Consider the following 24,763-nt stretch of genomic DNA (forward strand, 5'->3'; position numbering starts at 1 on the left):
TGTGATGTCCGTGCACACAGTAGTGCTCTGTGTGTTTGTTTCTGTGTGCATGTAAACACATGTGAGTGTCACAGACAGAGAAGCAAAGATACTGTATACATTTTTGTCATTCCTCTCAATCTTCAACAATAAGCTATATTTTCTGCCTGTCGATCGACCAAAATCCTTTTATCTACCCACATGTGTGTCTTTCTATCTCCCTTGCTTTATTTTTATTTCGCTGTTTATCTCTCTATGTACCTATCTGACTCTCATCCTTTCTGTCTGTGTTTCAGGCGTACACAAGGACGATAAGTCAGTCCAGTTTAGCGCACCACAGTGCAGAGAGAGAAATCATATTAGGCTAATTACACTGGGTCATAAGCTCCTATTGACAGCTTTATGCTTGGTTTTAATTACTGCCCACTTTCACACAACTTACCCCCTTCACCCCAAGTAGATGCACCCGCCAAGTAGCTCCGTTGGCCTATCGGAGCGCTTGAATTAAGTCCGCAGTCCGACCGTCCAATAAAAATCCTCAAATACTCGCCGGTAGCTTCCTGAATTCGTTTGTTGCCATGGCGGCACATTTGCTGCCATGGCAGCTAACGGGGTATATTTTTATTTTGTGTCTAATAAGCCAAACCACGGCCCAATAGGAGGAGAGCGGACAAGAGACGAGAGAAAGCAGTAAAAAGTCTGTAGATGATATAAGGATGAGATGAGTTCTACCTTTTAGCAGTGGATCAAGGGCAAGGTGATCTGGACTGACTTTAGTTTTGAACTTTTTCTCTTCGTTTTGTCGATGTGGCACAACCTTCTTAATCAAGCCCAAAAGCTTTGCGTCACGTTGAGGCTTTAACTGTGTTGCTACTCAGGGAAGAACATGGTTGTTGCTGGGTAGATATATTTTATTGCTGCAGTTACAATCTTATGTGAAGGCAGGAGCAAATGTAATTGGAAAATCTTTGAAGCAACAAGTCAAGCCACAGTTCCCGAGTTCAAACTACACATGTGACGGAAAACCAGACATGTTGTGTCCTCTCTACGTTTTCCGTCGCATTAATATCAGGCTGCAAATGGGGCTTGTTGATCACAAGTTATCAATGTTACAATTAAGGGTACAATCAAGACATTGTTGGCATGATTAGATAACATGCTAACATACAGACACATTCAGAAGAAATAAAAAGTTATTTAGAAGCTCAATAAATGTTTCCTCAACAGGTAAAAACAAAGTATAGTACATCCATCATTTTCATGTGCTATACTTTTTGTTTTTATTTTTCTGAAGGAGGTTCTCTTCAATTTGTCATTCTATCTCTTTTTTATTCTTTTGGAATATTATTTTCAGAGAAGACTTCTTATCTTTATCTTTTTGCAAAATAAAAAGGACAAACTTTGTGATTAGAAACATTTTAAAACCACTGGAGCTAATTGCTGCCAGGCAAAATCACTTCATTTGTGTTATGGAAATGTTGTAACATCGTATATCGAAAATGCTCTCAGCTGAGGTTAAGTTGCAGTCTCAATTTTCTGTAGAACTACATTTGATTATTATCCAAGCTTGTTGATCTCAGAAAAATCCTTTTTCCTGAACTTCACCTTTTGAGCTCTCCTGCACTCTGCAGGTGATATACAGTCATCATTAACACCAGGTAGAACACCTTGCAACATGTGGTATTAAGATTGGACTAACTTTGCTATCGCAGTTATAATAAGTCTGTAGAGTTTTAAAATCCTGCCTCAAAGAAGAATACATGCAGTGTGTCGTCTTTGTGTATGGCACCCTATAGCCAACACAACCTACATCAATGCAGACCCTTGTAGTGTTTTGCTCAAAGGTTGCCGTCAGTCTGAATGCACCATTAATGAACCAGTCGGTAATTTCATTGAGATTTTGGGTTGAAACACAAACAAGGTGCAGCAGAAATATGTGTCACGAGTAAGAAGAGAATGGAGCAGGGAAGCAGGAGAAGTGCAGCATGAGCTGGTCGAGTTGGTGTGGGCCACAACAATGACCAATCACATCAGATCCTCTCATCCCATCACCTTTAAAAGCAACAGACAGTTTGATGGGCCAGTGGGCGAGTCCAGGTAGGAAACCAGTCGTCACGAAAAAATAATACACATTACCCCTAAAACGTGTTCAAGGACAGATGTGTCTTTCCCTTTTTGAGTTTTATGGATCAGACACTAAAATGTTGTTTGTATGACGTGATTTTAATAAGTGACTATAAAAGTTGCCGCCCTCATATCCGGATGCCTTTGCATGCACACAATGATGCAACTCCTACGAAGAAAAAAACAATCTTATCTCCAGAACTAAACCGATCACTATATCCAACCTGGTACGTCTGGAGCCACAAAATCAAGCTCAAAATCTCTCCTGCTTCCTCTCTTTGTGCTTTGTCCACCCTTCCTCCTGTCCTCCTCCTCCCCAGTCTCTCCATCTTCCATTCTTCCTTCCCCTCTCAGTCCATCTGTGCTGTCACTTAGATCAATCAGTCTGATTGATCACGGCCTAATTGACTATTATTGAGGTTAATTCAACTCTTAACACACTTGCATGCACAAGCATACGCACAAAACTTGTCATCACAGCTACAAACAACACATCTCACACACCTCACGCACACACACACACACACACACACACACACACACACACACACACACACACACACACACACACAGAGACACTTTCACCAGTAAAGCTCAGACCCATCCATCTGCCTTCTGCACTACTTCTGACAGGCTACAGATGACTTACACATGCAAATCTCCACCCTGCCTGACCCTGTGCTGTGTACACCCTCTAATTATACCCAACACAAGCACACAAATAAGATTACTCTGTGTGTGTGTGTGTGTGTGTGTGTGTGCGTGTGCGTGTGTGTGTGTGTGTGAGAATAACTCCTTGATGAAGGTGAAAAGTAATTGTCATGCAGATATGCTCGTGTTGGGTTGCATGTTGAAAAGGTTTTGCTCTCACTGCTGATGGTAGTTTTGATGGATGGTCCAATGCATTGACTTCTATCCTGTAGGTGGTATGGTGGATACTGGGTAATTAAGAGTTCATAAAATGCATCTAAAATCCTAATGACTGGAGAAAAAAGTTGTCTGGCTTTTGGAACTTTGTCTCAGATGTCCCTCTATGATTCACCGTCAATTATACGTGTGAATTGAATTTCATGATATTTTTGACTTAATATCTGGTATTGGACTTGATATGTGGTTTTGTCCAACAGGTGTGGGCAGTGAATTCGGCCGGTCGTTCTGCCAGTCCGTGGGCCAATGGGCGAACAGGACCTGCCCCACCTGAGGGTGTAGGCCCACCTATTTTCCTGCGTGTTTCAGCAACCTCAGCACGAGTGAACATCAATCCTCCAGCCCGACCCAATGGCATTGTTAGCCTTTACAGAGTGTTCTCAGTGAACCACAACAACCACACTCTGGTAAAGTATAATACTGCATTTAACATTCCCCTCGGAATAACTTCAGTTCCTCAGTTGGATTTCTTTTCTCTCCAGCCCTCTTTTTCTACCCTTTTCTGTGATCACTCACTTATTCCCTCCTCTCGCTCCTATTTTGAATTCTTCATCCTGTCCCAATATTTGCTTTTCACTTATGACAACCCAAAATATAAACATATCTCAGCCTCTTTCTTTCCCCTTCCTGTAGCTCTCAGAGGGTACATCCCATCAGCAGACACTCCATGGTTTACGTCCTTACACTCAGTACTGGGTAGGAGTAGAGGCCTGCACCTGTTACCAGGTAATAGTGATATGAATATGTACATAGCAGCTACACTTTGTCATGAAAGTGAGATCCCAGATTCAGTCTGGTGTGACAGATGTATAGATACAGTGAATTGATTGGAGGATAATCTACTTAGCTTTGCTCTGAAATAGTCTTTTGTGAAGAAAAGATATTCACCAGTTGTACTATCACTGATCTGGAGATTGTATTGTTTGGCAGGCCAAATTACATGAGATTGTTACAGTCACCATGTTGCATTAGTAGTTTCACTTTAGGTTTTTCCTGCTTGCCTTAGATTATTGTGATATTCTTACAGTAAAATCCTTGAACAGAGGTACGAGTGTTACTCTTTTGATTGCAAAACAACTCCCTGAGCTAAATGTTTATATGTTGTGTTTATAGTTATTCTATGAATTCTGAGATGACACAGTACTCGTTCACTCAGAAATACTACAAATTTGTGAACTGTCTGTTTTTGAACATTTGACAGTGCTGCAGCCAGGGTCCACTGAGTGAGCTCCACACCCTGGCAGCCCCCCCGGCCCAGCAGCCTCCTCCTCGCCCCCTCACCCTGACCTCCCGCTCTGTGCAGCTGGAATGGGACGAGCCTCTGGCACCTAATGGAGTTATTGAGAGGTCGGTAGAAAACACATAAAGTGCACATTGTTCAGTGTATTTTCAAAATACTGAAGATAAAAACCTGTTAGCAATCAGATTCCATGAATGAGTGAGACAGAAGGCATGAGCAGATACACATAGCATCATTTCACTCTCGCTCACTTCCTCTCTTTCGTTCTTTCTCTCTGTTTCCAGCTGTGAACTACATCTCAGACCACCTTGCCCGCAGCCTCCCCAGCCTGTACCCCTCCCTTGCGTTGAAGGGCCAATAGAAATCTCTTTCTTTGGCAAAAGGAGGAGCTACAATGTGACAGGTCACTCCGTGGTTATGTCAAGTCAAGATGTTTTTAAAATACATAACACTAAGTTGTCCTGGCACGTTTTACAGGAAAAGTTATATTTGCATCAGCACCAAAACTGGAATAAGAAAGAGGAACAATAACCACAATAACATATATATATTTATAAGTGTAAAAGCAGTTAAGTTCAGAACTCCCAGTAATGAGTGACCCATTGATAATAAAGCATTTGGAGATCAATAAAGTCTGAAGCAAGCCGTGACAAGGAGGCAGGTGACAGATGTAAATAAGAATAATTGAGCTCAACTAAAATAGACATCTTCAAAGAAGGATAACCGCTAATCAAAAGATTTAGAGAGGTACTGGCATAGTGTTGTTGTCTGTGTTATGTATTTTGTGCTAATCTGTGCAGGTCTCCAGCCATACTCCACCTATCAGCTGAGAGCTGCCTGCTTCAACAACATGGGCAGCACTGCCTCCAACTGGACTACAGTTACAACTCTCAGTGAAGGTAACAAATGTGTCCAATCCCTCAACTCTCCCAGCCAAGCCGTCTGAAGAAACATGAACACACAACCAAAGTCTCTCTCTCTCCCTCCAGCCCCACAGTATGTGTCTCCTTTCCCAGTGGACAGCAACCTGACAGTTATTTGGCTGGACTGGACGGGGTCCTTCTCCCTCAATGGCTACCTGAAGGAGTTTAGTGTGACAGAGAGCCAGCTGAGGGTCTATACTGGTTTCTATAGCTATCTCCATATTCCACGCACCTCAAAGAAAAGTGAGAACACACACACACATATACATATCTACTTCCACATTTATACCAGGTGGGAACATAGGTTGATACGTGCTTTTTTCTCTCTCTCGCTCTTCCCTTAGCTCTGTCATTTCAGGTGACTTGTACCACAAACAGTGGCAGCGCCAGTACTCCCACCATCAGATATAGCCCTGCAACAGGCCTAGGTAACGTACACACACACACACACACACACACACACACACACACACACACTGCTGGAATCGGTCCTCAGGTAAAATCAGACCTGAATCTGGATTTTCCTCAGCGACGAAGGAATCTGTTGTTATCTGTCCCTCACATCCTCTTCCACATTTTAATTCAGTGAAACTTTATTGCCATTATGTTTGTTAAAAATGTTGTCAAATCATATACAGTATAATACATAGGCAGAGTAAGGTAATTCAAAAAATGAATACAACAAATACACAAACAGTACATGGAATGAATCATATCGTTAAACTCATAACTTATTTATCTTGTTCTGCAGGTCCTCCTGAGCCTGAAGACATCGGTAAAGAGGGCGTCAGCATGTCAGCAACGCCGGTTTACTCTGAGCTGTGGTTCATCTTGTTGTTAGCCCTGCTTGGTCTATTTCTGCTAGCAATACTGTTGGGCCTCGTACTACAAAGGTATTCTAATGCTATATGCAGCGTGGAAAAGCTTTACGGCATAAATAGAATAGAAGTTCTTCCTCTCAGTTTCTCTGCACTGGGTAATATTTAACTGCACTAAGGCATCAAACTGAGCATAACTTGTCTTTACAAAGCGCAACACACACTTTGTGAAAAACTGCTTAATCCAAAGAAGAACGAGAACAAAAGGGTGTGGATGATTCTTCTCCCCTTTAGAGCCCTGAGGAAGAATCCATCAGCCAGAGAGCGCCCCCCGCTGGTCATGCTGCAGAAGACCCGGAAGGCTGGGAGAGAGACGTACATGGTGAGAGGAGCAGAGCATCAAGGCACTCGTACAGCGAGATGATTGAAAGGGCAGATTGCTGTCAGAGAGACAGAGAGAGGTAGTCGGCTTTACAAAGAGGTAAAAGCACAAGAAAAGTTAGGGGAGATAAAACAGAGGGGGAGACAAGACACACGTGTTTTTGTTTGATTTCTTGAACTCGTTGGGTAACTCAATCAAAACACTTTTTTTCTGCAGATTATACACATTTTTGAAAAGCATGTCTTTGCAAGAGCAGCTGTGTCTTAATTGTTGCTCCAGCAGAGGGGGCTGCAACAACAACTGTTACTGGAAAGCTGCTCTTTGAACAGAGATGAGGTTCTGTGATACCAGGGAGTGGACTGGTTCAGTTATGCCAGTAGTTGTACACGCTTGTATGCCCTTGTTAAATCTTTCCCACACAAGGAGTTGTATAACATAAACATAGCAGTAAAAAAAACCTGAAACTAAGGTTTTCATTTGTTTGATGTTTTTACATAAATCCAACCCTGAAAGAGGTTTATACAGCTGCTTTTATTATGCCGGTGAAAAAAGCATTTTAGAAATGGGAACATTTTATCCAATATATTTGAGTTTGTTCCAAGTAGAGACATCATCCCTGTATATCTCCGGGATCACTCTTGACCAATAACTACCAATAACACCTTTATCCACTGGTTGATTCATTGCTTTATTCATTTACTTTCAAACATTTTCCTTTTACCTCCTTCCATTCCAGTCTTACTGCTCCTCTATTTAATTTTCTCCCACATATTTTTCAAAAAATCATCATTTTTTCTTTTGTATACTGTATGTCTTTTCTGTCTCTCCTCCTTTCTCCTCTCTTTCTTTCAATTCTCTCTCACTCTTTCTCTCTCTGTCTCTCTCTCTGTCTTTGTATCTTCCTTTTCCTCTCTCTCTCTTTCTCCATCTCTCTCTCTCCCCCTTCTCTGTCTCTCTCTCTGTCTTTGTATCTTCCTTTTCCTCTCTCTCTCTCTCTCCCCCTTCTCTGTCTCTCTCTCTCTCTTCCTATCTCTGTCTCTCTCTCTCCCTCTCTCTCTCTCTCAGAGGCCCTGTGCTGAGTTGTGCTCTAAACATCACTCCAGCTCTGTGCTGCTCCCCGACCGTCCCACAGTAAGACTGTTTTCTATATTTACCGTCAAAACGCTAAATGTTTATTTTGTTGTCCCCCTGCAGTTTGACACTGTAGCAGACTGTGTTGAGATCAGCAACGTTATACTTAAAAGCTTCACTGTGTACACTGAGGTATGGGATCGTGAATTTGTGTGGGTGCTTTTCTACGCATGTCTGTTTTGTTTGTGAATGCATGCATTGTGTGTGTGTGTGTGTGTGTGTGTGTGTGTGTGTGTGTGTGTGTGTGTGTGTGTGTGTGTGTGTGTGTGTGTGTGTGTGTGTGTGTGTGTGTGTGTGTGTAATAAGATGAATTATCATAAAGGTAAGATATGTCGTACGGTCTCTCGGTTTGTCCTGAAATACAGTGTTGATTTTGTATGTGCAACAAATAGAATCTTCTGATATATCCAAAGTTTACAGCAGCAACCATGAAGCCAGAGTTTATACTCGTACTCAGTCCCTCTCCATGTGATCCAAAGGGCCAATCCTTGCTGAGTACTGCCCCCTGTTGATTGTTCATGGTATGACAATGACAGCTGATAAACACTTTAATTCAAACGATAAATCAAATATAATATTTAAGTGTAAAAAATTATTTGAATTTCAAATCAATGTTTTCCAGTTGATAGGCAACATAGTCATACATATATTTACCTCACTTCTTCCTGGAGTTAGTTGATGTATAACAATAATATCCAAAATGCACAAATGCTGCATTTGAGCATTAAAACAACATATTTATTGGATGCAATGTTTAACTTTAGTGAAAGAAAGTTATACAAACTCTTATTGGGAAGAATTGCAGTTGACGGAACTATGCATTTGCATTTTTTTATCCCACACACCAAAGATATGATTGTGTATAACTTACACTATTACAATACTACTTCAGATTACACTGCAGTTTGTTCCTTGCTGCCATTGGTTTCCATTTATTTCAGTAAAATATGAAAATCATTTTTGCAGAGTCAGGTGAGTAGTAAGGCAGTGTAATCCTTCACAATTAACATTATGTGTGTATTTTATTTTTTTCCTTAATCAAATTGAAAACTACAGCACGCATGGGAAAATGGTTTGCAGTAATATGAAGTATATCATTTGTAATATGCTCTTTTAAATCACCATCTGACAAAAAAACAAATCTATTTTCAGGGTCTGACAGACACTAAGATAGTCGGTAGCAGCTCACAGTTCAGCCCCATGTCTGTCCTGCGGGTCCCCAGCCGAACAGACCTCAGCCAGGCCTACTCCCAGCACTCCCTGCACGGCAGCGTCAGTCAGCTGATTGACAGGAAGTCACTAATGATGGAGGAAGGAAGCTGGGACAACCCACTGGGACATGACTCTGGACTGGTGAGGATGGAAATATGTTTATGTTAAATTATGTGAGACTTTGTTTTACAGTAACAGCTCTATCAGGATTACCAGGTGCATTTACTCTGAGGTAAAGAATGAATTTAGGTTCTGAGAAATCATTTGTGGGAAACTGCCGTTTGAGTAAAATACAAGACTCCAACTGTTACTGTGAAAAGAAACCAAAAGACATGTCCAAACCTGTAATGCTGTTGGCCTTTTTGGACTACGCAAGGCCTAATTGTGATCTCATGCGTTCTCTTTCAGTACGTGGAGGAAGATGAGTTTGTGGACGCCATCAAGGCCTTAACATCTGGGAAAAGGGAGCAAACCATGTTCACAGACACTCATCTTTAAGACGAATCAGGTATCACAGTCGCAAATCAGACCTAGTTTCAAATCAAAATTGGAAAATATACATTCCTGGTATTCGGTGTTAGCTGAGGAAAGACGGGGCTCCTAACAGGATTAGAAAGTATGGAAAGTTATTTAGACAACTTACAATGCTTGAAAGATGATTTAGAAAGTCTAGAAAATATGTTAAAAGAAATGTTCAGCATTGATGACGTCCAAAGTGCACTGTTTTGGTTTTAATAATTAATGATGGTGTTCAGTTCCAGCGACCTGAGAGAAACAGGATACTAGTGGTCGTTTTACTGCAGCATTCATGTCAAACTACATTAAAACAGGTGTCTTAGCCCACTGCATGTGTGACTCCCTGTAGGGAATCAGATATGGAGCCTGTCAGCTGTGATCAATTCCTTCTCAGATTAACAACCAGATCGTATTTGACTGTATTATGAGTCACTGTCTCTGCTTGCCAATTGTTTGGTTTAGTTATTTAAAAAATGTTGAAATATCAGCTATAGCAGGTTTGCTTCTCACTATTTGGAATCAAAGCAATTCATATTTATATCGACGGTTTCAGTCAATTAGTGCCTAGTCAGCTTTAAATACATTATCAGCAGCAGTAGTCCTTTAGCTGATGGCCTTGATGTTAGTTTTATGACCAAAAACAAATGCCAACTGTTTTTTTATTATTGTGTTAAAATGTGGCTGGGAATCACTGATGTGCTGTCTGATTGTTTGGATCATGTGATGTAACTTGAAAGCCCAATCTGAGATTTAATTTTTTACCATATCAGTTGTTGAGGTACACTTTAAATCATGAAATGAAGCTTTGTTCAACTTGTGAAGCTAAATGTCTTTGTTTGATGTCATAGTTCAGCTGTCAGTGGAATCCAGACCCTCGTTGTTATCATCAAGAATGAAATCAGTTTAAGAATGAGAATAAATCTCGGCTTTGTCCTGCTTTGGTGTTGTAGCAGCAATGAAACATTGGTTAGATTTGGATTCCACAGATTGGCCGATCATTTTCAAGTTACACATCATAGAAACAGTATTTATGACAAGATGTTGAATTTCTGTCTCGTGTTGACAAGTTTTTGTGTACAAAGTTGAAGCCTACTGTATTGTTATAAAAACCTTTTCTTTTTTACACTGGCAGTATTATTTATGGTTGTTGTAAAAGTCGTATTCATAGATGATGCTTTGATCAATGTTTCTGTTTTTCTGAGGAACTATAAAGAATGGTTGAGAAAATATTATTTTCTACTTGTTTTCTTACCTTTTCTTAACTTGAAAACTATTTGAAACATCAACACATCAAGTCGTGAACAGTACACTGGCCCTCAAGTGACTCCGTTACAGATTCCTTCTTTGGCTGCAGACATTTTTGTCCATTTCTTGTTTCCTCTAAAGATATCGAAGTATCGCTCTTTAAACATCTATCTAGTATTTATGGACTATATTGTAAAACGTCAATGTAAAGTTTCATGACAGGATATTTTCATCATGTATATCCTACAATATTGTTTTATGCAACAGTTTTTTCCCACTTTTTTTTACATCACAAAAAATGAGTGCATCCTTCATGTCAAAAAAGAGAGAATTAAAACCAAAGACAGCTTCTAGCAGTTTAATGTTGTTTTACTCCATTGTTAGCAGAGATGTCAGTATTGAAAAGCAACAGTTTAAAATGAAAGACACACAAAAGTACCAATTCCATGTTCAATCCATGAACTTGATAATATCGATGCATGATGACAGAAAGTCCACTCGTGAAACATGAATATTTGTTCCATGATGAGGTTAATATGGTGCCTCCGTTTAAATATCTATTTAAAGTCGTAGGAATACAATTCTGAAAGTGAAATATTTTAGATTTTTTTGTGTGTGTGTGTGTGTGTGTGTGTGTGTGTGTGTGTGTGTGTGTGTGTGTGTGTGTGTGTGTGTGTGTGTGTGTGTGTGTGTGTGTGTGTGTGTGTGTGTGTGTGTGTGTGTGTGTGTGTGTGTGTGTGTGTGTGTGTGTGTGTGTGAGGAACACACAACTGAGATCTTAAGCTGAACAGACCGCTGTGCCTCAGACTGGTGCTGGTGATCTGGCTGACGATGACGAGCTATTATTTTCTGCCGAGTTAGTAAAACACAGCTGTGCCGTCAGCTGCACAGATATTTAGTTACCACACACAGCCGTGCCCGCCAGCACAAACACACAGCGGGCCGGTATCTCCATCAAAACTATGCAGCAGTAATTTAGTTTTGCTCCTGCGTCCCTTAAGGGAACATCAAGGCAAGTTTGAAATTAACAAACTGGCAGTAACAAGCGTGCCCTCGCTCAAGGACACCAGTCTGACAAGGCCACTTCCAAAACATTCACAGCTATTGTCAGCCGTGGCGGGAGGGAGAGCTTGTGAAAAGAGAGCTTGTGGAGTGATTGTAAGGGACAGTATGGCCCTGAGCTACTAACACACACACAGGGTTTTATTAAACTCATAAATCACGATGACGACAGACGGCGTCTCAGAGAGGAGACTGTCTGAACGGGAAGGTTAGTGAAATGAAAGCGCTGGGGAGACTCTCGCACACACACTCACACACACACACACACCTCTGTGACGCTCAAACAAAACAAAGATTGTGCACCGTGGCAGGTTATCCATACAAACCATGGGCTGAAAACTGAAAGCTGTGACTTGCAGCCTTTTTGTTTAGGTCTGTTTTATACCGAGTCTGAGTTTAACTGCTTTAACTATAAAAGCATTAACATGGAGCGTTGTTTTTTTTTATTCATCCCACACACTTAGATTAAAACATCTCAGATCCAAAATACTTTTTGAATGTTTTCAGTTACTCTTAATGTTGTTGAAGACAAATCTGAGTGAAGTTAATGTTCCTGGAACAATTTCCTGTTGTTCTGTACAATGTGTTAAAACATAAAATATACTTTCCAGCTTTGTAATAATCTGAAAATAAAGGAAACGTTTCCAGTTTTGAGAGGTTTTAGTGAACACAGTTGTAGTTTAAATTGCAAACATTGAGGCTCTGAAGGGTTCAATGTTACATCTGATAATGGGGTCAGCACTGTAAATGAAACATAATGCAGCTTTGCTCACATACATATTGTTAAACAATGATGTACAGTTCAAACAGACGTATTCTTTTTAGCGCGCTAGAATCTGGCTGTAATATCATGTAAACGTAGCCAGAGAGGGACAGACAGATCTTCAGAAGACAGACAGACAGTTATGTGCTGAAATAGACTTTAAACTTTATATTTCTATATAAAATAAACATGAGTCATTTACTTCAGTATTAGTCTTAATAGTGCAAGTGCAAATGCAGTTAGGTCCATAAGCACGGTAATATCAATATAGGCATTTTATGATTATCAACAATATGTAATGACAACAGTGTAAGAATCGACACACATCAACACACATCAATGCATCCACGTTAGGATTTTGTTTTGAATATGTATGTCTACTTTTCAGACAGTTAATAAGTGTATAAAAATGTACATCTTTGTACAGGCAGGGACCACACGGCCAGTTCATCCGGCAATGCTGAAATGAGAAGCAATGTGCTAAAAACAGCTTGAAAGAAGGGAATAGAGCTGCTGGATTTGGCAAATTATAATTTACATTCATATATTTGCCTCTTTTTTTTTTTTTTTACAGTCACAAATTTGTACAGTTGTCCCCACAATGATTACATGAGTACCGTAGATCAAGGGCTGGCTTGATGTCGTGTTTTCTCACGGGGGATGTGATGGGTTAAGCAGTAAAGAAGCAGGTTTAGCTCACAAAGTGAATAATTGAGGTCGCTGCCATTTAACCCTCAGCTGTCCTTTTAGACCTTCACAACTATCATAACCAAGATGGACTTTCTTCATCTATGTCAAGATTATGTACAATTTACAATGGAACAGTCTAATATGAACTGTAATGCCAATGGATTCAAGTGACCACTCGTACAATCTGATTTGTCCCGGTGTGAATCTATCGGGACTCAGTTTTACCCAAAGCCAGAGTGGACCGGTCCGTTATGTGGCACCACAGTCTTCACAAGCCTTTGGTCAAAATCCTTTTCAATGAAAAGACACACAAACTAATAACCGTCAAACAAGTTAAATAAGGCACTGCAACAGTCATCCAAAACAAAACAAAGACGCATAAAGATCTGGTTCAACGGGAGTAAAGTGATGTAGTTTACCAGGTCCTTGTATTGAGTTGAGTGTAGTTATATTGTGATACTGCAAAAAATAATATATAAATAATAATAATTAGTGTGATCTTGCACAGGCACCACTGTGAAAACAGACTGAATTTAGTTTGTCGTCTTCTAGCTGAATTATGAATTATTTCTCTCGGTTTAGACATCGAGGAAAAGGTTCTCATACAACACCACGGAGCGTTCAGTGTTTCAAACTCACATTTACAAATGTTTTGTGTGAATTCCTCAAAATGCTGTGGTTGGATTGGATGGCAGACATTTTGGCTCGTCCACAGCAGTAAAAGCACAGGCGTACTGATAACACCAAAAACATCTGCATTCCATTTAGCGGGGCTGGTCTCAGGGTCCAGGTTGTGTGCTCACTGTCATGGCTTACTGGGACACTCGATGGAAACAAGCCATCACTGATGACATGTGTTTCACCTGTGCGTTTCCTGTTGGCCTGTGACGAGTCAAATGTCCGAACACACACACACACACACACACGACAGTTCTTCTTTCAGTGTTGCTGAGGAGCAGCGGGGCTACTATGCTACTGCTACAGTGTACGTTAATAACGCAAATGGGCCTGGAACTTGTAACGGTACATTTCAAATAGCCGGCTGCGGCTTTTTGTGTCATTGCTTCAACAATAGAAACCATTGTTTGAGTCTCCGGCTGCAGCGAAGTGGATACACGTGAGGGTTGAAGTAGCTGCCAAGGTTCCGGCTCGGATACAGATTGCACATGTTGTCGGAGATGCTTCACATGATGGTGAGTTTTTTGAAAGGGGCCGAATCCCTTTTGACAAATCTGAAATGCTGAAGTGATCAGTCGGTTAATTGTTTGGTCACTCACAAAAAAAAAGGTAATTGATACAAATATCAAATATAGGAGTTTGCATCTTTTTTTTGGTTTTGTATCTTTGTAAAATGAATACTTTTGTGATGAGTATTTTTTTTTTTATATGGTTTTGACAATGACAGAATGTCAGCAGTTAGCTTTCTGTTCAAAAGCAGATGTAGGAGTAAGCTTGAATGATTTACGTCAGGTTCTGAACAAACTATTTCTCATCAGACTACGTCAATAAAACAGTTTAAATATTTTATAAAAGTATAAACTGTGCCTTTTGTAAACTCCATTTTGCATTTTCTCCATTATCTGTTTCAGGGTCTCGTTAGATAAAGCGATCACGACATAGATTGACCCTCGTGTACTAGTACTGAACCTCGATGAGTTAATGAAGCGAGCTTTACATCGCTGGCTTAACACTTGCTTGTGCTTCAACCAAACAGCAGCAACGATACGCCCTCGAACACACCCGGCCCAACATACAGGTACTGTCACCCGTCACCTGTCACACCGTCAGAAACAGAGTCGTAGGAGCTCCAGTTGTGCCCAGCAGATTTTACAAGTGTCATAAAACTTTGAAATCATTTAAAAGATCACAAATGAAATCTTTCCCTGGTTGAGATGCTGTTTGCGTTGGGATGGTGTAACTGCTCCGTCGCGGCAGATAGTTTCTGTAGTTAAAAGTGTGACGCTAATGACTTCCACTGAAAAAAAAGGTGCATGGTTTAAATAAAAGTTCTTCAGCATAGGAACCAAAGGAGACCCGTCCTCATGTGGAGTCCCAAAACAAGAAGCTCCTTCATCCAGCTACATCATGGACCACATTCCTCCTCTTCTGTGATACCCAGAACTCTTCTCCCTCATGGTCCTACAGGATGATTCCGCTAACCTCGAAAGAAAAGGGTGGTGAGCACCGTCACAGGCTGCTGTCCTGATTGGACGTCTCAGGGGCCAGCTTCCTGTGTCGTGGTGAGGTGGACGAAGACAGTTTGGTTGGGGAGGGGGACGCAGTGGAAGATGAGTCGCTGCCACCGCCTTCAGATCCAGAGGGGAGGGAGGAGAGGTGGGGGACTGGGGGAGCCCTCTTTCTCCCCAGAAAGCCTCCTTCTAGTACTCCCCTCTTCTTCACACCTCCCTCCACCTTCGCTCCTTCTCCCCCCGATCCCTCTCCCTCCTCCGGTTGTGGGGGTACCTTCCGCCTAACGTCGCCCCCGGGAGTCGGGCTGTCGGGAGCTTGTCGTGGAGACTCTTGACCGCTTTCCGTCCTCGACCCGGAAGCACCAGCAGTCGTCGTGGCTCCGATTATTGTGTGAGAGCTTGAACTGGCTGTTCGGCAAGCCCAGAACTCCATAGCCGTGGCTCTCCTCTCGCTGTCCTCGGGCCCAAAGTCACACAGCGAACGGCGGACATCAAGGGTGTGGCTGGGGCCCTGTGTGCTGTGCTGTTCGGTGCTGTCCAGCACACCTCGACTCAGGCTGAAGTTCTGGAAGTCTCTGTTGAAAGACAGATGGATGGAGTCAGTTACATAAGCAAAATGCAGGACAACTCAGCGTACATGCAAATAGCATATCAGATCATCAACAGAATGGCACACAAGGACACTGTATTTCAGAGATATCCGTCAGAGATTACTGCCACCACCCAAAAACAATAGAGGAGAATGGATTTTTGTTTGTTGTGCGTTTTTTTTCCCTTCCAACTTTGACATCGGCACATGAAGATGTGGCAGGGATTGAATTAAATGCAGGCCCCGAGAGTTCACCGGTCTTTTTGTTGCTGCTGTTTACATTCTTCCTGATGCAAATAAAAAAATGCACTACTGGTTTTGTTTTGTTTTTTTGTAATATGGGTGAAGCGCCCCTTTAATGAATTTGCCATGTAAAATATGACTTCACCTGTTGCTGTGGAAGGACTCCGTTCGTCGAGCACGGGCCAGCAGGGGGCTCTCTCTGTAGGGCCGCACCGCTCCGTAACTAGCCTGGCTCTCAGAAATGGGCTCCTGAGCCTGTAACTGAAGACTGACAGAAAGAAAAGAAACAAAGTGCATATTGGTACAAGGCAGGTTATTTATTTATGTGCTATTGAGACAGGCAGCTCCTTATTGTGTATAAATGTGCGTGCGGTTGTATCTGTAGTGAGAGTTAGGAAGATGAAGGGTTGGGTGTAGTTGATTGTTTCCATTTGTTATAATTGTGTGTGTGTACTCTCTAACCTGGAGCAGGAATCTCTGAGGCGTGTGTGGTGCAGCATGGAGGGGGCAGGGCTAATGTTTGGTGTAGCACAGCGGGAGGTGCTCAGATCGCACTGGTCCAACAGCTGCAGTAGCTCCTCCTCTGTAGGCCCACCTGCATCTGTCAAACACAAGAGCAGCTTCAGAACACACACATACAGTCGTTCAAGTAAACAATTACATTTAACCCTGGATGGAGCAGTCCAATGTAGTAAATTCAGAATATTAGACACACAATGCTGCCGTCCACTGCTCGCTGTCTCTCTCAGCCTCCCCTCTTCCTCCTCACCCTCTCTCTTCCTCTCCTCTCCTTTATTAGCGGTGTCCATCGCAGTGGTCAGGTCCCACATTTGGATGCTGCCGTTGCCATGACCAGTGAACAGATAGCGCCGAGGTCGCGAGCCCATCCGGCTCGAACCCTCGCACTCCCTCACCATGAAGCAAGAGATGGTGGTCACATCCACCGACTGCACTTCACAGATCCTGACAAACACACACACGAGCATGTAGCAGGGTCAAACCGAAGTACCAACATCTTACAAATAAGTTCAATTACAATGGGAAAGAAAGCAACTTAGTGAGATGAAACATCCTTCCTCCTCCCAGTTTATGACAATAAAAGATAAAGTTAGCTCAAAGTCAGAAGAGCAAAGGTGAAAGGGAAAGACAGATGGTGAATATGATACCTCTTTCCAGTAGATGAGAGCCTTATAAACAGTTTGTTGGTGATGGGGATCACCTTCTGTATGAAAACCTGCTGATCGTCTCTCTCTCCAAATGGCCCTGGGAGCAGAAAACACACTGCGTCTTTACACACCAGCCTGCAATCTGAGATCCGGATTCAAAACATTGGCGCTGGATTTGTCTCTGGTAAGTGATGCGTCCACTTTTGTGTCTCTTTGAGGCGGATCGACTGGTAGCTGTTTTATTCATGTTGCCAGTATGTCGTGTGTGTTAAGGCTATCACAGCTGGCAACACACATATTCACACCTGCACATAGAGTACCTGCTATCTACTGAATGTGAATGCAAAGATCAGAACCACCCATTGCTACTGTCATCAGACAATGCCTCTCTTTCTCCTTATGAATGCATCTATCCTTCCCTCACATTAATCAATATTGCCTTCTTCTCTTCTCTCCCTAACTCTCACCAATATCATTCCCAGAGCTGTAGCTGCCATGGCTCTCCGTCTCCTCCAGGGACAGTATTTTGAAGGAAGCCAGAGGGGTGGAGCCTGGCTGGGTGGAGATCATTCCTCTGAATCGGGTCACCGTCCACGTCCGAACGTGGTTGTTGTCGGCACACACTGACACACGCGGAAAAACAACACAAGATATCAATCACAAGTATACACCCATCGTTTCTTTTTATATTAGACAGAAAAGGGTTAGCGAGGCAGCAGTCCCGCACTGCTCACGCAGGCAGTGTGGTCCTGGCGTGATCCTCCTGCCTGTGACACCTTCCTCACCTGATACCAGGTGTTTCTCAGACAGCATGATCTTCGTCACCGGGCTCCTGTGCACAGTGAATGTCTGAAAGAGCTGTGGGCCCGATCCCACTGTCTCCGGGTGTTGCACAATCACTCTCACTGCACCGCTGCTCGTCCCATAGGCTATCTCTATCCAGTTCCCACTCACACCTGAGAAAGTAGAGAGAGGGGGGGGGGACAATATGAAACAACATGAAAAGAAAAGAATCGGACAAGCATATGCAGGAATAACATTTTTCTGATTATTTTTTGGTGCACTGACTGGTTTTAGGTGTGAGGTAGACTGACAGCGCAGTGATCGCATCATTTGAAGGGTCGTGATAAAGCTCTGTCACTAGAAGATCATTGTCCTTCATCCTCAGTGGAAACTTTTGCATGTCTGAAAAGAAGAAGACAAAATGTTAAATGTGAAATCTAGATCCAGTATCTAATCTCCACATTGTCTCAGAATCATTTAGATAAAAATTACTGTCGCTGAATTACTGAAACTAATCTCGAAGGTACCTTTCAAATGGAATTTTATGAGCGACAATCACTTCATTAACTTCCCAAACATCCAATACATTGAGTGGCAGACAGAAGATGGGAACCCCCACGTGTGTACACAGGTTTGTGTTTGCATGAAGGTGCGTGTACCTATGTAGTAGATGGACCCATTGTTGCAGCCCAGTAGTAGGAAGGACCCGGCTGTGTCACAGCTGGTGATAGGAACCACATCTTGAACCTTTAACATACACACACACAACAAAGTGAACTCTCAATCAGTGCAGTCACAATCCCTCAACTGAAAGCAGACACACACTGCACCTACTTCAATGAACGGTCAGACTTTGAATGAATACACACTCATTGAGGCCGCATAATCTTACTGTGATGTTCCCTCACTCAGGGAAATAAGAAAACACAAACATGGAGTAGAATCACAAACACTCACCTCTCTCTACTACTCACCCATACACACCTACACACACCTACACACACCTACACACACCTACCTGCCAGTGCTGTGTGACGGCATTCCACACTCCGACCTTCCCTGTATGGCTTGTAGCCACCAGCTGGTTCCCAATAAAGAATAGATCATCCACAGGTACGCCGAGACTGAATACACCTGAGGTGGTGGGGAGAGGAAGGAGTTAATGTGAGATTGTGGGGTTGTGAAGGCTGAGTCACAGAGATGGCAGGAAGTCAAAAGGCGGTCCCAAATTAGCACGGTGGTCTGCAGACGCAAGCATACAGAAACTGCGTCCCAAATCGCAAACTTTTTACTTTTAGTAAGTTCTGCAGCTGCCCTTAAAAAGTGCAGACTGTTGCACGCAGTATGCATTCAATTGGGACACACTATTGGTGTGTTTACCGATCTCATTTCCACTGCCTCCGTCTTGGATGCTCCAGAGGATGATGTTGCTCTCAGAGGAGGCGGCCACCATCTTGTCCTTGTCTCCGTGCGGGCCACCCACCACCTTGGCATTAAGCGCGATGCGTTCAATGGTCCAGTCCAGGTAAGGGGAGGAAAACACCTGCTGCCATCCAGAAGATTCCTTTATCCTGTAGCGAGATCACACACAGAGACAAACATCAACATCTGCTTTTATTCTTACCCAAATGAAAAGCCTTTTATACTTTAAATGACAAGAAAAGTTATGAACCAATAGGTCTGTTTTTAAAAAGTTAGACATGCGTAGGATGAAAACAAAGTCAGCTTTCATTACCACAAGCTTGCATAACAACCAATACAAACCAAATTACATTTTATTCTCAACTTGTCCGTTAGTTTTGATAAAGATCAACAGTTCTCTTGAACGTGTACAGAGCCAAAGATGACAGCGTTGGTACAGGTATAAAAGCATTGTGTGAGAAATGTGAGACACAACAGATAACGACTCCATCTTCCCATCATCAATAATTGACTGTCTCCCCCTTGTGGACTGTAGAGTGGATGAGAAACGTTTCAACCAACCACGTTGTAGCAGAATTACCTGTAGCAGATGACAAAGTGTGCGTAAGCTGCTACGATCCAGTTGTGGTGTCCCGCTATGATCAGCACCTTCCTGGGGTCAACCACAGGACCTGCACACACGCAAAACATATGAATGAACACACAACTTTCATAGCCTGAGAATCACACTGAAAGTCCCTTGTTGTTTTCACTCCATTATTTGTCATTATCTGAATATAATGGTAATGTTGGCAGTGATTCAAAGGTCTAGAATTAGGCAAGAATCAGTGATGTTTACTTCAAAGTATTGCACAGTATGAAACAGCCATCCCTAATCCTTCTGCATCAGTCCAGTCCACACACACACTCTGTTTATTGTAGATAACTATATTCTCTGATGTCATCCTCAGCAGAGAGTAGGCCGACGGCAAACTAGGCTACCTCAGTCAGCGCACTAAAAGGATGTGTCGGGTCACATTAGCTCCAGCATTAATGCGCACTCACAGACAAAAGACGCACATGTGGACGAGCGGAAACAAAACATAAACTGTACTCTCCTGCTGTTATAGAAAACAGACAAACTCACGGCTGCTCCAGGTTTTCTCACCCAGTTTGTGGTTGTCGTCTATTCCAGGTGAGCCAGAGAGGGAAGGGTGAGGAGGGGGACCAACACGGGTGAAGCCCTCCGCTCCACTTGGACCCGGCCGCTCATCAGAGGAGGGGCAAGAGGCTGCCGGGGCAGGGATGGATTTACGGGCGGGGATGACTGTCAAGGAACATTACAGACGATGTAACAGTCATTCAGGAATAGAAATGTTGTGTTTTTATTGTATTCTGTGACTTTAAAACAAGTTGTTTCCTTCCTGCAACTGTTTTTGGAACATAAGTTGAAGTATTTTGCAGACAGTTGATTGGTTTACTGTATGTTCAGTCCATATTCTGAACCACTCAGTGTCACGTCTTTACCTGGGGGCGGCAGGTAACCGTGGAAGAGAACACTACCACACGATGAGCGGTCCAGTTCCTCACACAGCAGCAGGCGGCGCACTGCACACATGCACAGGTACACACACACACACACACACCAAACTTCAGTGAGCCCATGATGACCAGAGTAGATATTTTTTCAAAATGAAGTGTTTACGTAATGACTGTAAAACATGAAAAAAAGGAGAATGTAATGGATGACTATATTTACCGATGGTGATGCATAGTATATTAGTTTTGTCATTAATGGTGTTCAATAAATCCTTAAGTTGTGTGGATTTTAACCTCAGACTCTATTTCTTCCTGACATGACTGATTATGTCTCGGAGTTGAAGAAATCCACTGTAAACTAAACTGTATGTAATTACTTTGCATTGTGTATGTATTGCTGAGCATATTAGGATTTTAAGCAGGTGATCAGTTTTCTCAAAGGTAACTTTCCCACTCAAGTACAGACAATGAAGGGAAGTAAACCCTGAAACAGGAAGTAAAACCATATCATAGAGTACGTGGAACAAACAGGAATAAGGTTTTGACATTGGTCAAGTTGTAAACATTTCCTTTTAACGCTTTAACGACAGGTCACTTGTACTTAGCTGTGCAAACTGTACCCAGAAGATTGATATAAAGCAGGTACATTATAAGGTTTCCATAATGTCTATACTGTACGTGTCACTATTTGTGCTAAGAACAAGGCTGCCTGCTTCCATTTCCTCCAAAGACTGTGTAAAGCAACACACCTAAAGGAGTGATTCCATAGAACTCTGCTTCATGCCGCAGGATGCTGATGTTGACACCCCTACAGAGAAAATAACAAGCAGCAGAAGTATTCAGTCAGACTCAACACAATGTCTTCCAAAAACAAACATCGTGTCATGACGCCTTACCGCAGGTCCAATTCTTTGGTTCGGAGGAAATTCAAAATGGGTGCAAAAGCTGTGGGGTCTCTGTCAATAAATATCTGAAAGTATAAAAGAATTGTTTACAATCATCATGTTAACAGAACATTATCTAACAATAGGAAACTGGAAGAACGTCAACGATGAAACATTGACTGTGGGCCACAGAATTTCTCTAATGTGGTCTGAAATGGTTTCGTGACATATTTGATACGTGTATACAACAGAACAAATGTCAGGTCCTATCTGCTGGAAGTGTTTTCAGATGTGCCGTGCGGATGCTGTCCTAGTTTTGCATGAAGAAACAACAAAGGCTATACTCACAGCTCCAGTTTCATCCCGAAGAGTGGATATCCTTCCACTCAGCAAACTGGAAAAAACACACACACACACACACACACACACACACACACACACACACACACACACACACACACACACACACACACACACACACACACACACACACACACACACAGGGCTCCAGTTAACCCACAGACCTCTCCATTTACACCTAACAGCAGTGTTACCACTACCTGAAGTCAACACACAGAGGGATACCTGTTGACTCTGAACTACAGATTAGTGCTGCATCAGCATGTGCTGCAAGTGTGTATGAAGAATGACTTCATATTGACTACACACTGCAGAGAGACTGACAGACAGGCAGACAGGTGCACTGGCAGACAGACGGACGGGCATTTAGCACTACTTGGTCAGCTGTTGTCAAACTGTGAGCTCACTGTCCAGTGTTTGAGTTTGTTCCCGACTGTGGTATTTGTCCAGCCCAACAGTGGGTTCCCCTCACACCTAAATAACTCACCGTCTTCCAATCCCCAGAATGGTAGATGTATGAAGCAAGACAGAGGCGAGATAGTGGACTACTGCTTCTCTACATTAATTATGTAATACAAATTTTTGTTTTTAACAGGTTGCAACAGCAGCATAGCACGCTCACTGCCTCTTTGACCTGTTTCTGCTGGAACTCCTACGTGCTGTAGCAATAGTACGAATACTCCATTTGAGTCCCATGTTAGTCAGGTTCAAGTCTGCTTTAAAATGTGTATAGTACATCAAATCAAATACGTATGTTATGCAGACCGATTCAGTTCCATCTTTACCATACAGAGCCAAATGTTGCATCTACTCTCACACTCTGCACTTAATTTGCCAACACTTACAATTTATTCTTCAAATATCGAATCTTGTACAAGGAGTCTAGATCAATTGAATGTATCATCTGTTTTTCTAAGAGAGTCCAAATGCTGACAACATTAAACCCACCTTGAGAAGAAAGAGTCTGGGATCCACATCAGAGTCTGCCTAGAGGTGCTGAACCTAAAGTATAAAGACACAATACCGTATTTATTACAAACACTAGGGTGTGTGTGCGTGTGTGTGCGTGCGTGTGTGTGTGTGTGTGTAGGGGAGAGCGAGACAGAGATCAATAAACGGAGTAGTTAGTATAATAATGATAAAGTACAGTCCATGGCTGCTCGGCCATGCCATGCAGATGTCATCACACACGTAACATTACGTAGCCAGAGCTCAAATTTCCCAAATGATGACCATCAACATTTGGGCTGTCCTGTTGACGAAGCTCACCTTGTCCCACCGACGTTTAACTGGATGATCTCTCCCATCCCGGGCGTTACGTTGTTACCATTCGTAGCCATGATGACCGAGCCAATGGGTCGTCGTACGGAGGAGTCACTGTTACTGCTGTTACTGTCACAAGCTAGCTTGCTAACGCTCCTCTTCCCAGCAGCAGAGCCGATGTCCCGACTCTCCCCAGCCTAACAACCTCTCCCTTCGTTCCACCTTCCATATAATATCCGTTATATACGGACGGCGTTGGTTTCGTTGAGCCTCCGCATAGTGGGCGAAGAGACACAGGGGCCTTCTTCTGGAAAAGGCAGGCACACAAGAATGCCTTTATTTCCCAGCGAGCTTGTTTGCATCACTGTCTTGCATGTAAATCGTGGATAACATCTTGCGCAGAATATTAGCAACGTGAAACAGCTGTACAAACGGTCTACACGCGAGGCGAGTGTTCCCCTCTGACAACTTCCGGTTTCGCCGAAGCGATGTTGGACCACTTAACTTAGGTTTTTTTATTAAATAGGTTATGTGTATGTAATATGACCGTATAACATGTATAGGTTTACAGTTAATCAAATTAAATAAATTGCTAACTTTTAACAAAACTATCATAGCAAGCAATTATAGCATATAGTTGTGTTAATAATGTAATAACAATGGAAGATAGACGTTTTAACTGTGTCAAATTAATTCTCTTTTTTTGTAACACATCATGATTTCAAAAGACGGAGCTGCCTCAGACACTGGAGGCAAATCTTGAGTATAGCTGCCCGGCGAGGTGGCTATGACTAAATTCACAATATCCAAATACGTGTGCTTAAACTGCCACCATGGTCATCTCCGTGTTCTCAACAGCCAGAACTCATGTCTGAAAGTAGGAACCAGTTCTGTTGTAAAAGCAGAGAAGAAGAAAACATGAGCGTTCCTGTACCCCACACGAGCCAATCAGAGCAGGGGGCGTTGCCGGCATGCTCTACAGGAACGCCCCCCATTGGCTGAGTTTAGTAAAGCGCTCCCTCCAAACCAGTATTACGGATGTGAACTATCTTGTTTGCTGCTCACCGTCAGATCCAAATTATTTATTCAAGTGCGCTTGATTTTAGAAAATGAATAAATGTTGAGATTCCAACTACGCTTAAAAGGGACAAATAAAATAGACCCAATGCTCTCATAATATAATATATTATATATGACATGGTTATGATATTATGAATGAACACTCTGTACATTCGGAATTAGTACAACATTAACTGAATTAGCTACAGTATCTTGTTAGTATAGGGTACGTTTTAACCTTGTATTTAATGCAATATGTATCATTCAAACTTCAT

At 42.4% G+C, this 24,763-nt stretch overlaps 2 protein-coding genes across 2 annotated transcripts in view; one reads left to right on the forward strand and one right to left on the reverse strand.

Moving 5' to 3' along the window:
* ush2a (Usher syndrome 2A (autosomal recessive, mild)) overlaps positions 1–9,234 on the forward strand; it is a gene marked incomplete at its 3' end in the record, with an annotated part of 192,630 nt that extends 183,396 nt beyond the window's left edge. The window contains exons 82-93 of the mRNA XM_079292633.1: positions 3,231–3,437; positions 3,664–3,756; positions 4,232–4,377; positions 4,555–4,681; positions 5,079–5,169; positions 5,260–5,436; positions 5,538–5,621; positions 5,945–6,086; positions 6,306–6,393; positions 7,459–7,524; positions 8,677–8,877; positions 9,145–9,234. Of these exons, the coding sequence (XP_079148759.1) occupies positions 3,231–3,437; positions 3,664–3,756; positions 4,232–4,377; positions 4,555–4,681; positions 5,079–5,169; positions 5,260–5,436; positions 5,538–5,621; positions 5,945–6,086; positions 6,306–6,393; positions 7,459–7,524; positions 8,677–8,877; positions 9,145–9,234 (1,512 nt within the window). The remainder of the gene's footprint in view (positions 1–3,230; positions 3,438–3,663; positions 3,757–4,231; positions 4,378–4,554; positions 4,682–5,078; positions 5,170–5,259; positions 5,437–5,537; positions 5,622–5,944; positions 6,087–6,305; positions 6,394–7,458; positions 7,525–8,676; positions 8,878–9,144) is intronic.
* A 3,035-nt stretch (positions 9,235–12,269) lies between these two features.
* kctd3 (potassium channel tetramerization domain containing 3) lies at positions 12,270–23,735 on the reverse strand. The gene is made up of 19 exons (XM_079283378.1): positions 23,436–23,735; positions 23,115–23,168; positions 22,155–22,200; positions 21,819–21,892; positions 21,672–21,730; positions 20,911–20,991; positions 20,552–20,710; positions 19,985–20,075; positions 19,363–19,553; positions 19,001–19,116; positions 18,642–18,729; positions 18,268–18,384; positions 17,985–18,155; positions 17,667–17,822; positions 17,200–17,296; positions 16,803–16,996; positions 16,496–16,634; positions 16,179–16,301; positions 12,270–15,776 (listed from the first exon to the last, which is right to left on the reverse strand). The coding sequence occupies exons 1-19, from the start codon at positions 23,504–23,506 to the stop codon at positions 15,200–15,202; spliced, it is 2,604 nt and encodes an 867-aa protein (XP_079139504.1). The 5' UTR covers positions 23,507–23,735; the 3' UTR covers positions 12,270–15,199.
* Between the last annotated feature and the right edge of the window lie 1,028 nt (positions 23,736–24,763).

Source organism: Melanostigma gelatinosum (assembly GCF_949748355.1).
Source record: "Melanostigma gelatinosum genome assembly, chromosome: 2".
NCBI classification, from domain to species: domain Eukaryota; kingdom Metazoa; phylum Chordata; class Actinopteri; order Perciformes; family Zoarcidae; genus Melanostigma; species Melanostigma gelatinosum.